At 55.7% G+C, this 13,054-nt stretch overlaps 1 protein-coding gene across 1 annotated transcript in view; it reads right to left on the reverse strand.

The window, feature by feature from the left end:
* Positions 1-12,805, reverse strand: part of COL6A3 (collagen type VI alpha 3 chain) — a 58,363-nt gene extending 45,558 nt beyond the window's left edge. The window contains 5 exon segments of the mRNA XM_090285131.1: positions 815-1,399; positions 5,430-5,652; positions 5,654-6,033; positions 10,620-11,237; positions 12,693-12,805. Of these exon segments, the coding sequence (XP_090141257.1) occupies positions 815-1,399; positions 5,430-5,652; positions 5,654-6,033; positions 10,620-11,237; positions 12,693-12,783 (1,897 nt within the window). The 5' untranslated portion in view covers positions 12,784-12,805.
* Between the last annotated feature and the right edge of the window lie 249 nt (positions 12,806-13,054).

A 13,054-nucleotide genomic window follows, 5' to 3' on the forward strand; every position in this document is an offset into this window, starting at 1 on the left:
AAAGTGTGCTTTGGCTACGGAAGTGTGGATTGGAATTTTTAAGCAAATGAGAGAGAGAGAGAGAGAGAGGAAAGCGTGCGTTCATGCAACGTAGGCCAAGCACCGAACACTCTCAGGAAAAGCTCATGAGGCCGAAAAGCCGGCCTCCGTGGTCCCTGTCTTCATCAAGGACAGCGAGGAACGCTTGTTCATGAGCTCATGACTGCCTGGATGTTTTGTAAAATAACTGCCCACGACAACCACATTCAGCGAGGGATCTGAACAACCGAGGGCTTTTTCTCTTCACCCCCACTCGCCCCTATGCTTCCCGCGGAAGGACAAGACCACCCTTAGCGGGAGAGGACAGTGGGTTAACGCTCTGCCCTGGTCACTCAGAGGTGGGCTGTCAGCTCAGGAGAGGAGCCCAGGCCACATCTCGGGGCAGGAGAAGGAGGCTGGACAGGGGTCCCCGGTCAACGAGGGACAGGAACTGAGAGGTGGCCTCCTCAGCTAGATGCTTCAGAGACAGGGGTCCCGGTCCCATAGTTTAAGTCCTACGGTTCTTATCTGATGACCTTGGAAGGTGTACAGATCTCGTGGGACATCCTAGGACATGAAGTTGTATCCTATGGCGTCTGAGTCCCACAAGGGCCGGCTCAGGGCCAGCAGAACCCTGAAATCAGTGCCGTTTGTCACTCTTGTCCCCACCGTTTATGAATTGTCTCCGAACAGACACACGGGAAACAGCCGTTTGCTGTGCTGCTCAAAGGCTCTGCCTGGCGGCCCCCCGCCCCCCGGCGCGCCTGCCCCCCCCCCCCCACACCCCCTGCTGTACCTTCAGTGGTTCCGGAGAGGGTTCTGAGCGGTGACAGCAAGCTGGGCAGCAAGGCCTGCATGGGGGCGGCTTGGAACTCGGCCGGCGTGAACACCAGGGACGCATCGAAGGCCATGTCCGCCAGCTCGGCCTGGTCAGCAGCCCTGCTCCCGACGGCGAAGCACATGATGCCGCTCCTCTTCAGCTCCTGGGCCGGCTGGCTGACTTCGTCGAGAGACTTACCGCCTGTCAGCAGCACCAAGAGCTTGGGGACGCCCTCGGCGGCCCGGTGACCGGCCGCGCTCGTGAACAGATTGTCGCGGACGAAGTCCAGGGCGGCGCCTGTGTGCAGCGCCGGGCCGCCAATGGGCTTCATTCTCCGCACAGCGGTGATGACCTCCTTCTTGCTGGGGTGGCCTCTGAAAAGAAACTCGGGCTTCACTTCGTCTGCGTACTGAGCCACGGACACCTGGATGAGGTCCGGTCCGATCTCCAGCCTCTGGATGACTTTGGCTACGAAGTCGCGGATGGCGTTGAAGTTGGGCTGTGGCAGGGCCGAAGAGCCATCCACCAGGAACACTATGTCCCGTTTGTTGACTTCGATGACTGTGGGTAGCAATGTGAGAAGGTGAGGGGGACAGTCTTACCAGCCACAGGCGACTCTGACCCTACACAGCTAATTCCGTTCCAAGAACGTCACCTTTGGCTCTGGCTAACATGATGTCAGCGGGGGGACCTTGTCATTACACACACATAAGTCGTGACAGACAGCTGCGTCCTTCCCGACCAGGTGGCAGCTTGGGCTCCCCGTCCATCCCCCACCCACTTGGCACTTTTCACAGAACGGATGCCCAGAGAGATTTAGTTTTAGGAGCCACCTGGTTGGCTAGCAGGCTGTCGCTAAAAACGTCTGGAAGCTCTTTTCTGCCATAAATCTAAGGCTTGGGCCCCGAGGTCAGCATGGAGCCATGCTCCCATCACTAAGGAAGCAATGAGGGGGCCCTTTGTGTCACTGTCTGGGCGTCACAGACACCTACGGCCAAGCACCAATGCTGAGCGCACCAGCACCCCGCTCCTTCCAGTCTAGTCTCTGTGCCTCGACTTCTCAGGCAGAGAAAGGAAAACGCCAACAACCTGGCGTCATAAAACTTACAGAAAGGAAGTCCATGTCACAACCAGGAAGAGGCAGGGAAGTCTTTTCAGCAAGAGCCCTGCATTGTGAAGGCTCTAGGTCACATGGTAAGAGTGTGATAATTCAGACAAACCACAAAGCAAGACCGCTGTCCCCATGCCAGGTCACCGTGTCGGCAGCTGGCCTGAGTCACGGGAATGGAAAGCTGACATCAGCCCCCGGCCAGACACTGGTAGGGCCTCGGGGACTTCCAGGAACACCCGTGAAGCTGGGACAGGCGGTCTCAGGTTCGTGATTATCCGGCCTGAGGGGCCACCGTCGTCCTGCTGCTCAGACTGGCCACCGCAGCACTCGTCCTCACTTGACATTCACGATACTGACATTTATGGGTCCACGCTCCCCTCTTTAGGAGGAGACGGGGAAACGCACCGAGGACAGGCAGGGACCACGGCTTAGGCGTCAGGGTCAACAACGAAGTTCAAGGCCTCAGCTCTGTAGGGATCTGCAGACACCTGGGAGCTGTGCCGCACGTGCGGCTGAAACTCACTGCCTGTTCCAAACCATGCCCCCTTCTCCCTCTCCTCTGCTCCATGCAGGACATGTATGTAGCCATGTGTGCTCTCTGCACACGGACGAGGATAGCGGACACCCCTGGGTCCGCACTCTCCCGCACACGGAACCCTCAGCCCCACAGTCGGAGAAGCGGGCGCTGACTCTAACGCAGCTTCCTGTGTTCAGCGGGAGGTGGACGCCGTACACAGTGGATGCATGGGAACACCCGGATGGTCCTGGTCCCAGGGCGCTCACGTCACCTGCCTGAGTGTGAGTGGCAGCCCCCTCCCCACCCCGCAGAGAAACCTCCCCCTTCCTGACCAGATGCCAAGCCAGAGGAGCCTCTTCACGCTGCCACATGGTTCTGCTGGGGTTGGGTTGGCAACACCCTTGTTGGGGGTCGAACGCGAGGTCCAGCCACTCGGTCGGCTTCAGCCTCACCTCCCCGGTGACTGACACTAGCATGTCCCCCAGGACCTGGCTCCTCTGCAGCCCTGGCAGCCCAGACCCGGCGGCTGTCCTTGACCCCTGTCGCCCTTCCTCACTGCTGTCTCCTCTCCACCCTACTCAGGGGAGCTTCAGGCCCCACCCCCTCCGGCCACAGCTGCAGCCCCGAACCTGCTCACCGTGGCTCCCAGTGGGCCCCTTGCCCCCTCCACTTCTCTCTCCCCGTTCGGGGCCGCCCCCCCCTTCCCCAGGGCCCTCCCTGCATCAGACACACCTGACAAGGCCGGCACCCTGCCCCTCTCTTCTCTGCGCAGCTCCAGGCAGTCACACAGCCACCCGCCTGCGCCGCGTCGGAGCCAGGGCTGCCCTGGCGAGCTCCGCTCCCCCCCCCCCCCCCCCCCCCCCCCCCGCAGCAGGGCTCTTCCGACTCCGCTCTCTGCTCAAAGCCGTCTCACCGGTGGGCTGGCCCTCCGCTCCCGCCGCGCGCCCGCCAGTGCCCTCCACGTGCGCACAGCAGGGGGGCCTCTAGGGCTTCATCCTGCCCAGCTTCTCGGCAGCTCGGGGCCCAGGGGCTCGGCCGCCACCCTGGAGCCACACTCTCCTCGCGGGCTTCCAGCGCCCGCACCCGCTCCTCCCGGGCCCCTTGGCACTCTGTTCCTTCCCTCCCCGGCTGTGCAAGCGCAGGCCCTGCCGCCTGGTCCCTTCGACCTGTCTCTCCCCACCCACACCCCCAGCCCTCGCCTCCCCACCCACGAGAATGTCGGCACCCAGCACCCAGGTGCAGGTGCATCTCCGACGCGCGTGCGCACAGTGAAGCGGCCCCTGCCTCTCCGGTCTCCCCATGCAGGGGCCGGGCCCCGCGAGCCGCGGGCACAGGGGAGGTTCCCTCCCTTGGCCCCGCCCCTCCATGGCCCCGCCCCTCCCCTGGCCCCGCCCCTCCCTGGCTCCGCCCCCTCCTTCCTGCAACCTCGAAGGCTGGCCTTCCGGGCCACCCCTCTAAAGCGTTCTGCGTTCTGCCCCGCTCGCCATGACAGTCCCCTTCAGTGTCCTCGCTGAACCTGCCACACCCTGGGAGTATCTGGTTTAGCCCTCGGTGACGTTTTCATTACCTGTGTCCCCATGAGAGCCCCACAGTCCGGCCGCCATGCGGGCCTTGCCCACCAGCCCCGCGTGCCCCAGGCCGGCCGGCTTCTCCCCGACAGCCCAGCGTACCTGCTGACTCCTGACCGCTAGTCACGGAGATCAGAGAAGATGCTTGGACATGAGGAGTCAACACTTTTGCTGGCTAGTTAGCTGGTGAAACTGAAGGGAGGGCGAGGCGGTCCCCCCAGCGAAAAAGAACGGGGACATCCCCCGGAATGGAACCACGCCTTCACCGAGCGGGACTCCTTTGACACAAATGGAAGACCCTGGAGCCGGAGCGGCCGTGTGGCCAGTCCAGCGTCCCGCAGCGGATTTCCACGGGCTCCGGCCCCAACGGCCAGTTCCCGCCCCAGCAGCCACGGCGCTCGGTCAGTGGCCACAAAGCCTGCGGAAACTGTGTGTCTGTTTCCACAAGTTTCCAAGCCCAGAAAAGCCTTAGTAGGTTGCATGCCAACCAGAGGCATGTCTGGAAATATCAAGAGAATCTTCTGGATGTAACAGCACATCAATTCTAATGGACCGGACCAGCAATAGGCCTGTTACCACTGGTAAGGTCTCCGGTGGGCAGATGGGACCCCCAGGTCACGTCACGGGGGACCTGTTCCTGCCGTCCTAGAACTGCCACAGCACCCAGCACAGCTGTACTCTTATCTACACATTGAAATCCATGTCCCACCTCCCGCAGTTGTTACACGGAGATTTATGGGGCTTGATGAGTCGTATATTTTTTTAATGACTTCAATTGGGCTTTTCACCCCAGACCCTCATTTGACTGTATGTAATAATCTCTCCACTCAAAAGAACTACCCCTAAACTTGACAGGCACAGGGGAAAGTCTCCCCTAAATACTGCACCAAGCGAGTGCTTTGTTCCATCTTACCTTCAGAAACACATCTCTCAACGCCCAGCACGCAAAGGACTTTGGGGAGACCCCATCATGTATCGGTGAGAGCACTTCCCGCGGGCTGAGCTTCAGGGTCAATGCCATTACCCTGGAGTGACTTTCTTAGGATGCTAATGAGCCCTCGAGATCCATTTTTAGCATGACTCCATCACAAAGAAACGGTACAATGAGGTTTGCCGTCTCGAAGGACCAGGTTCGTTGACCTGGCCTTCAGAGCACTCTCTCTTGGCAACTCGCCATCTGACGAGAGCTCCCCACTTCTCACAGATCTTTAGTATCTTAGGAATCAGGCCACCAGGGACGTCACATCCAAGAGCTGGCTCACCTCGTGAGGACTCGGCTGCGGTACTTACAGGCTCTCCTGGGCGAATCATTCAGGGAGGTGCCCGCCTTCCTTCCACAAAAACCAACACACCCAACACCCCGCTCCCCCTCAATGACGAGAAGAGCATACGTACCTTGTGTGACAATGGTTGGCGGTTGCAAGACAATGAGCCTTTGGGCCACACCAACAATGTATGACAGTAATTGTTCCTGGAGGTCCCCAAAGCTACGGAATTCCGGGACAGTAAACACCAAGTTGTCATTGGTGGCTACGTACTGAAGCTCTGCCCTGGGGGCGGCCTCAGCTCCAAGGGCGAAACAGAACACGCTAGCCTGCTTCAGCGCCACCACCCCCGTCGCGGATCTCGTCACTAGAAGGGCCGGCACTTATGAGGACCAGCACCTGGGGAACCCCTTCTTCCACTCGGCTGCCCCCTGCCCGGGTGAAGTGATTCTCCACCACGAAGTCAAGGGCAAAGCCGACATTGGCCGACTCCCCCCCAATGAACCCAAGGGCCTTGACCGCGTCCAGAACCAGAGCCTTGGTGGCGTAGGTGTCCAAGGAGAACATGGTTCTGGGCTCATCGCTATACTGGACCACCCCCACTCGGATCTGCTGAGTTCCGATTGACAGTCTCTCAAGGAGATTTACAAGGAAGTCCCGAATGACTGTGAAATTGACACTTCCGGTGTTGTCTGATCCATCAATAAGGAAAATTATGTCAGCAGAGTCTTGTGCTTTAAAAGAAAGAAATGCAAAAAATGTGAAAGCGTTAGAACAAGTGACCACATGCATCATTCAGTGTTCTGACATGTTTCTTTGGAAACCAATAAGAAACACGAAATACAGACAAACAAAACACATGTTGATTAAGGAATGTGAAATTCTCTTTTTGTTCTGCATTCTGAATGGATAAGAGGCAACTCCTTAGAAACGAGGGTGTAAAATAGGGACCTTTCTAGCACATGTTCATTTGTGCCATCTTTGTAGGAATCACATTTGCTTTTCTATGGGAGAAAAGCATGGCTACATGTTCTAGAAATTTCCACTAAATTTGGAAGGCAATGAAGTTCCGTGGGATTGTGCATTACCATGCCTACGGAAGAAAATAAAGGAAGACATTAACAAAAGCCCAAAGATGAGTTGGACGTTTCTCTTATTATCCTCAAGTGATTGTAAGAATTTTCTTTGTCCAAAAGGGGATGTCAGATGCAGGGTTTGGCAGCTCAACACCCCAGGACATTAAACACTTGATTCCTTGGGAAACTGTTGCTTTTTTTTTTTCTTTTTTCCTTTCAAAACCAATATGACTGCATAGATGCAACTTTGTTTGTGTGAAAGGAAGAACTCAAACGGCACTTGAAGTTTTAAAATTTCGGCTTGATTTTCCCGTTTGCGCAGGATGTCTGCTTGCGTGAAACTCAAGTGCAGGTCTGGGACTAGGCTACTGCCTCCTATTCAATCACATAATGCAGAACCACGGTAAGCGGGTGATATGAAATCAGCCATGACATAATTATCCAACTCTGTTTTTATGACACCCTCAGCTACTCCCCTCACGGGACCATGCACATCTGATAAGCCCTTAACCAGAGCTAGCTCTGGGGATCTACACGTGGACATAAAAATGGATGGCTGGCCGAGAGCTCTTCTGTCCCCTCCCCCTGAGGGCCAACACGACACTCCGATTCCGACACTCGGAGCTGGGATTTCATAGAAGCGCCGAGCAAGCGATAAATCTACAGACCTGAGGAGATTCTTTTAAAGGCTCAGCTAGAGCATTTAAATCAGACTGACTTAAACTACGGGAAAAGTACAATTATTCTGGTGTTTGTTTAGTTACTTCAGTGCACGGTAGGACAGGAACAGATTTCACGTGACCGTGTATGATATGTACATCCTGAGATTTTAGGGCACTGGGTTTTGGGTAGAATCATAAGATATATAAGACCATTCGTGCTGATCTTTTCAATGGCAGTGAAAAACATTTTCTATTTAAAATTATTTTTCTTTGTGCCAACAAGATTGCTTTTATTTGCACTGTGGAAACAGGATGCAAACCTTGCCTCACGAAATTGGAAAGTTTTGCTGCAGTGAAGTCAGTTGCCACCTGGGCTCTGCCCCCGTGTAAGCCGAGCCAGGGGCTGCTAGAATCAGAACTCCTCTCTTTTTTTTTTTTTTTTTCCTCAAATACACACCATCCCCGACAACTTTGCAGACGAATTCCTCGCACAGGGAAAGATATTAACTTGGCAATATCTTGTATGATTCACTTGGAAGTATAGATCTAATGAGCACAGTTTTGCTTGTGTTTTTAATCATCGTCACACCAAAGACCTGAATAAAACTGGGCCTTTGCTAAGAATTCCAAGGCAGTTGCCACTCTTTAGCCAAACCACGGGATTCCTGAAGGACCACAGAGGGCGGGACCAGCAGCGTGATGACTACCTAGCGGGCCAATCACACCGCAGAATTCCTCAACACATCTCAGGCCTAAACCAATGACCCTGAGGGACCAAGGAAGGTCTGCCACACACACAACGCAGCAAGACATGTAAACGAAGAATTAATGATGATCCCAGGGTCAGTAACAGGAAATATCACAGGATAAGACATTTCTTATTAATTTATTACTTATCTTTTATTGCCATCTACAGCAGTATAAGTAAGCTAAATGAAACCTGAGGGGACACCCTTGAACCTTTCTGTTCTCAAAGGCTGAACAGCTGCAGGTCATAGAAAAACGTTGGATAATTTGTCATCACTGGAAAAACAACATTGTCCTCTTATGCATACATGATGGGACATGACATGCTGTGTTACCCGGGAGACCCAAAGCCTCGGGGACACAAGAGCCGCAGGCAACTCGGAGGGTGATCAGATCCACCGAGAATGAACACCGGGAGCCTCTCCAGTTTCCTGCCTTCGCGGTCCCCGCCTCACACCCCCTGTGGCACTTTCTATGGCGAAGTTCCGCAGCGTCCGTGGGAAACCCATGGGCTTTTCACCGCCATTGGAGACACTACCTTCCCGAGGACCCGGTGTGGGCACAATGCCTTCCTCAGCTCATGGAGCGCTTCTGTGTTTCTCAGGCAGCTTTAAAAAATCACCCTTGCCTTTCCTAGGCACATGCAAAGTAGTCGGTAGGCTTCCTGAGTTCTTGAAATCTTTGTGTTTTGCAGAGCAAAGAAGGCAGATACCGGAACCCTGGCTGACTATGGGTCACCCTTAGCATTTGCTTTAGTTTAAAGCTTTTGTGTCTTGTAGCCCCTGGCAAAAGGGGTTTTTAAAAACACCACTTTCAGAGATGGCTGGGGTAGAGTTCATTTAGAACAGTGGCGATCAATGACATTTTATACGTATATATATTTATCTATTTATTTATTTACAGGGCAAAGCTACGTGGTGGACCGGTAACGAGCAGAAATTGCTCTAACTCAGTAAATTACTCTCTGTAGTGCCCCCCCCAACTGGCTACCTTTCCCCAAAACCCTAAGCAGGAAAGTATTATTATTGTTTTATTGTTTCTGTGGAGCATGCAGTGGGGTATGATTCTGGAGAAATTGCCGAGTGATGTGAATTAGAAAAGGCAACATAAAGGGATTAATAGTCCACCCTGGTGCTGCTAGTGGCTCAGGCACTAGAAGACAGAGATGTTTTCTCAGCGTAAAAACAAAGGTTTTATCCTCGGTGCAGGGACATCCGGGCTGGCAGGCTCACTGAGCGTTCAGGTTCTAATCACCCATCCACTTATGTAAGGATTAAACCTAAAGGCAATCCCGGGTACCCTTTTTCCTGATCTGGCCAGGACATCCGGAAAGCAAAGACATCCCGTGTGCTATTGATCCCCTCGCTATTTTTTGACATGAATTAGTTATTTCCCCTGTATTTAGAGAAGTGATGGTCAGAACAGTGTTGCCACTGCGGCCACTGCCGCCCACGCTAACCTCTTGCCGTTCCCTCGTAGCCTGGAGTATTCGGCGTGGGGGGCTCTCACGGGTCCCACGTCTATTCCTGTCATTAGCAGGATCAGCTCTAGCGCAGAGGGGAAGCGTGTCATTCGAAGGAGGGGACGCTCCTCAGTGTTATCTGTCAGGGACCCAGCCTGGCCCTCACTCCACTCTGTGAGGAGGAGGCAGGAGCCCTCTCACCCCGTCAAAGCTGAAATCACGGGGACCCTTCGGGGGAAACCGTTTCATGACCAACCTAATGACACACCCGGGGTGGGTTAGCCCTGAAGTCCTTCTCCTGAGCAAGCGCTGCCCGCCCAGGACTCTGGCTCCTTCCCCCAACCCCCTGTCCTCCCTGCCCTCCGTCTCAGAAGGCAGGCGTCCCTCCCTGAGGCCCTAGGTCCACCTTAACTTCCTGCACGGGCTCCTAGAACCCTCTGTTCTCCACTGGCACCCAGCTCGAGGGACTAGTTTCTGGACAAGGGGGTCCCCCCACCCGGCCCATCACTACCGAGGAAGCCTAGCCGTGGGCACTGGTCAGGGCGCTGCGTGCAGTAGATTTCACACGCTCCTCGACCGGCGCCTTCCCTCTCGGTCTTTCTGACCTCGGCGCTGGAGAGCGCGCCCTCGGGTCTGTCTGGTGAAACAGCATGGCAGCCGGTTCGGTCCACAGGTGTCTCTGCGGCGCCGGGTGTTCTCAGTGGCTCTGGTGGGCCGGTTGGGACAAGAGGACCTCTGTGGGCACAGCCACGGTTGTGCCGTGGACGTGGGACAAGACCAGACCCAGAGCCAGACCTCGGGGCCTGCAGCTCAGACCCTCACTCACTGCACGCCCGTTCCCTTCCGGCACTCAAGGCCTCCCCGCAGACTCGGGCTGCGTCACATGTAAGGTTCCCTCCGGTCCTAGTCCCTCCATCCTCTGCAATAAGCGCCATCGCGCAGGAGAGCGGCGCGCGCTCTGGCCCTCCATGGACACTGGTGGGCGCCCTCTCTCCGCTGTCCGCGTGCTCTGGCCCGGCGCCTTCTCTAAGGCACAGCCCTCGGATCCGACCACAAACGGCCATGCCGAGGCCTCCTTTTCAAAGGACCCTAGAAGCGCGCTTTGTGGGGTGTGAACTTTCTGAGTTAAAATGTCATTGTCCCTAAAAAGCACCCACTCGGATGTGGGGGCAATGCTCTCTCTCAGAAGGAGACAGCAGAGAAGAGTCAAACCTTTGTTTTTAAACCTGTGAATGGCCATCTCTCCCCCTCGTCCCCCCCAACCCCCACCGCTGCCGCAGCCGGGCTGCAGGGGCCCTTTAAGGCCAGCAGGTGCCAAGCCAATCTCTCCAAAGCACCGCGAGGCAGGCAGCAGCGTGACGCGTGGCCATTACCTGTGATGTCTTTAAGGGTCTCTGTGCCTCCAGCCCTTCCTGGAGCCACGGACGCGTGGACAGAGGACACTAAGTTGCCTACTATGTCATGAAGTGAGGTGGCATTCTCTAGGTGGAAAACATGCATTTGGAACGGCTCGCTTGCTAGTTCTCTTAAGGCTCCTTCATCCGCATCCTCAACTCCGATCGCAAAGACGTTAACGTCAGCAGACTTAAGTTCCGCTGAGGGCAGAGCGAGGCGGTCGTCCGAGCGTCCGTCGGTCAACACTACGACCACCTGGGGGACGCCTTGCCCGGCCCGGCTCCCGGCAGCCTCAGTGAGGTGGCTTTGCATTACGTACTCTAGTCCTTTTCCGGTCTGATTGCTTCCCCCAGTGTAAGGCATGTCGGAAATGTGGGAGAGGACCTCTTGTTTGGAACGATACGTGTTTAACAGGAACTCGGTATGTGGGTTGCCGTGAAACTGGACCAGAGCAAAACGGAAATCGTTTTCTCCCACAGCTAAAGACTTTATAACATCGTACAGAAACTCTCGAATGAGTTGGAAATGCTCCTTCCCAATGCTCCAAGAGGAATCCACTAGAAATATTATATCGGCAGCGGCACCGTTTTTGACATCTTTAAAAAAAGACATTGGTTTAGATTTTTCTCCTGGTCAAGCAGGTCCTTCCTAGCAGGGCAGAGCCTTCCTAAGCTAATCCCCTTGATGCTAAGCTGTCACTGAAGAACTCACACCTCGCTGGCCACACAGACAGGTGGGCTCACTTACCTGGGGAGCGGGGACTGGGGGCCAGGAACTCAAAGCTGCCGGGGCCGCGTCAGTGGCCCGAGGCCCACACGCAATCAAGGTGATTGCACGCCGCTCTGGGGCAGGGTCCAGAATGGGGAAAACTGCCCTCCGGGGTGTCTTTTAACTCAAGCATGACTTAAGTGGCACTTTGAACCCCAAAACCCACCTGATTGGACCAGAAGGATAGCCTATTGGAAGTGACCCACCATCATGTTATGAATTCACTCTTTGGTTTTTGGGGATGTGGAACTCGGCCTTGGCAAGAAGGGATCGTGGAAATGAAGCTGTGTGACATTCACTAACCTCCGATGCTTCGGACAATCGCACGAGAAATAAACCCAACACATGAGTCTTCCTTAATCAGTGACGAAGACTCGTGTCCCTGCACAGAAAGGCCGAGTCTCATCGCCCTCAGACCGGGTAGCATGGAGGACGGCGCCCTGACCACTGACTACATATTTGCCAGGGCCAAAAACGCCTCCACAGACGTTGGACATAATTTCTCTGCTCCGGAGATGGATCCCGCGGGCGCAGGAAGCTGGGGGCGGGGGCGGGGGCGAGGCTGCGGTCCTGCTGCTGCTGTGGTCGGCGGGCGACCCCGGCGGGCTCCCAGGCTCTACTCGCCTCAGGCTGACCCAGTGCCCAGCCAAGGGCGCCTCCCCCTGAGCTGGCATCCAGCGCCCATCTAACAGCTAGCAGGCCGGGGGGACGGTCCCCACCAGGGGCCGTGCTCTCTCCGCAAAAGAGAGGAGGCCCTAGGCACCCTTCCAGCTCACAATGCATGAAGCATTTCCCGGTTTTCTAAAACTCTGCAAGCAAATCCTTAATAGGCTTCATGTAGGATCGGTTTTTTAAAAATACTTTGAGGAAACTGATTTCTAAAAGGTCTGACGATTCTAGATGACAAATGTTTCTGTGTCCTGAACTGTGTTTTGTTTCCAAGGAAAACAATGCCCTCCCCTGGTTTTAGGGGCTCAGAGACCAGCAGGCGCCAGAAGCGTGGAACGCTGCTCAGAGGGTAAACCTTGTGTGATACAAACGTTCTGTTCACACCCAGTGTAAAACCAACCACTGCGAACCAACTCCGAGACACACACCCAAGTTCTAGTAAGAGCAGCTCTCGGTGGGTCACGCGTATCTGAGAAGGTTTGCAAACTAGGCGGACGTCCCGTAAGGGTGGGCTCTTCTCGCTCCCGACAGCCCCCGTGAGCTCTGCAGCCACCAGAGAGAGCGCAGGGCGCGGCGCCGTCTAGAGAGCGTGGAGACGCGTGTCTGGGTCTTACCTGCTTGCTGCTGTTGCGCATGAGTCACTGCAAAGCCTGAAAGCCAAAGGCAGAAGATGGCCACTGAGGGCAGGAGCCGGTGCTTCCTCATCCTGAACGTGTCTGAGCACCGCGGGGGGCCTGAAAGAGAAAACAGGCCAGAGAATGACCACGGCTTGACGCGGACGCGGCTGCCTAGTGAATGACGGGTTTGTCCCTTTCGTGAAAAAATAGCTTTGACCGAACCGACCAAGGAGACCCTCTGAACGGAGCGGCTGAGTGCCTGCGGCCCCCGCTAAGCCCCGGGCCGCTACACCGGCCTTCCTGTCCCGCAGAGGCAGGCGGCGGCAGCCGGGCCCCAAGAGGACGGCAGCGCGGAGAAG

Source organism: Furipterus horrens, unplaced genomic scaffold (assembly GCF_987537825.1).
Source record: "Furipterus horrens unplaced genomic scaffold, mFurHor1.1.pri manual_scaffold_1, whole genome shotgun sequence".
Lineage (NCBI taxonomy): Eukaryota > Metazoa > Chordata > Mammalia > Chiroptera > Furipteridae > Furipterus > Furipterus horrens.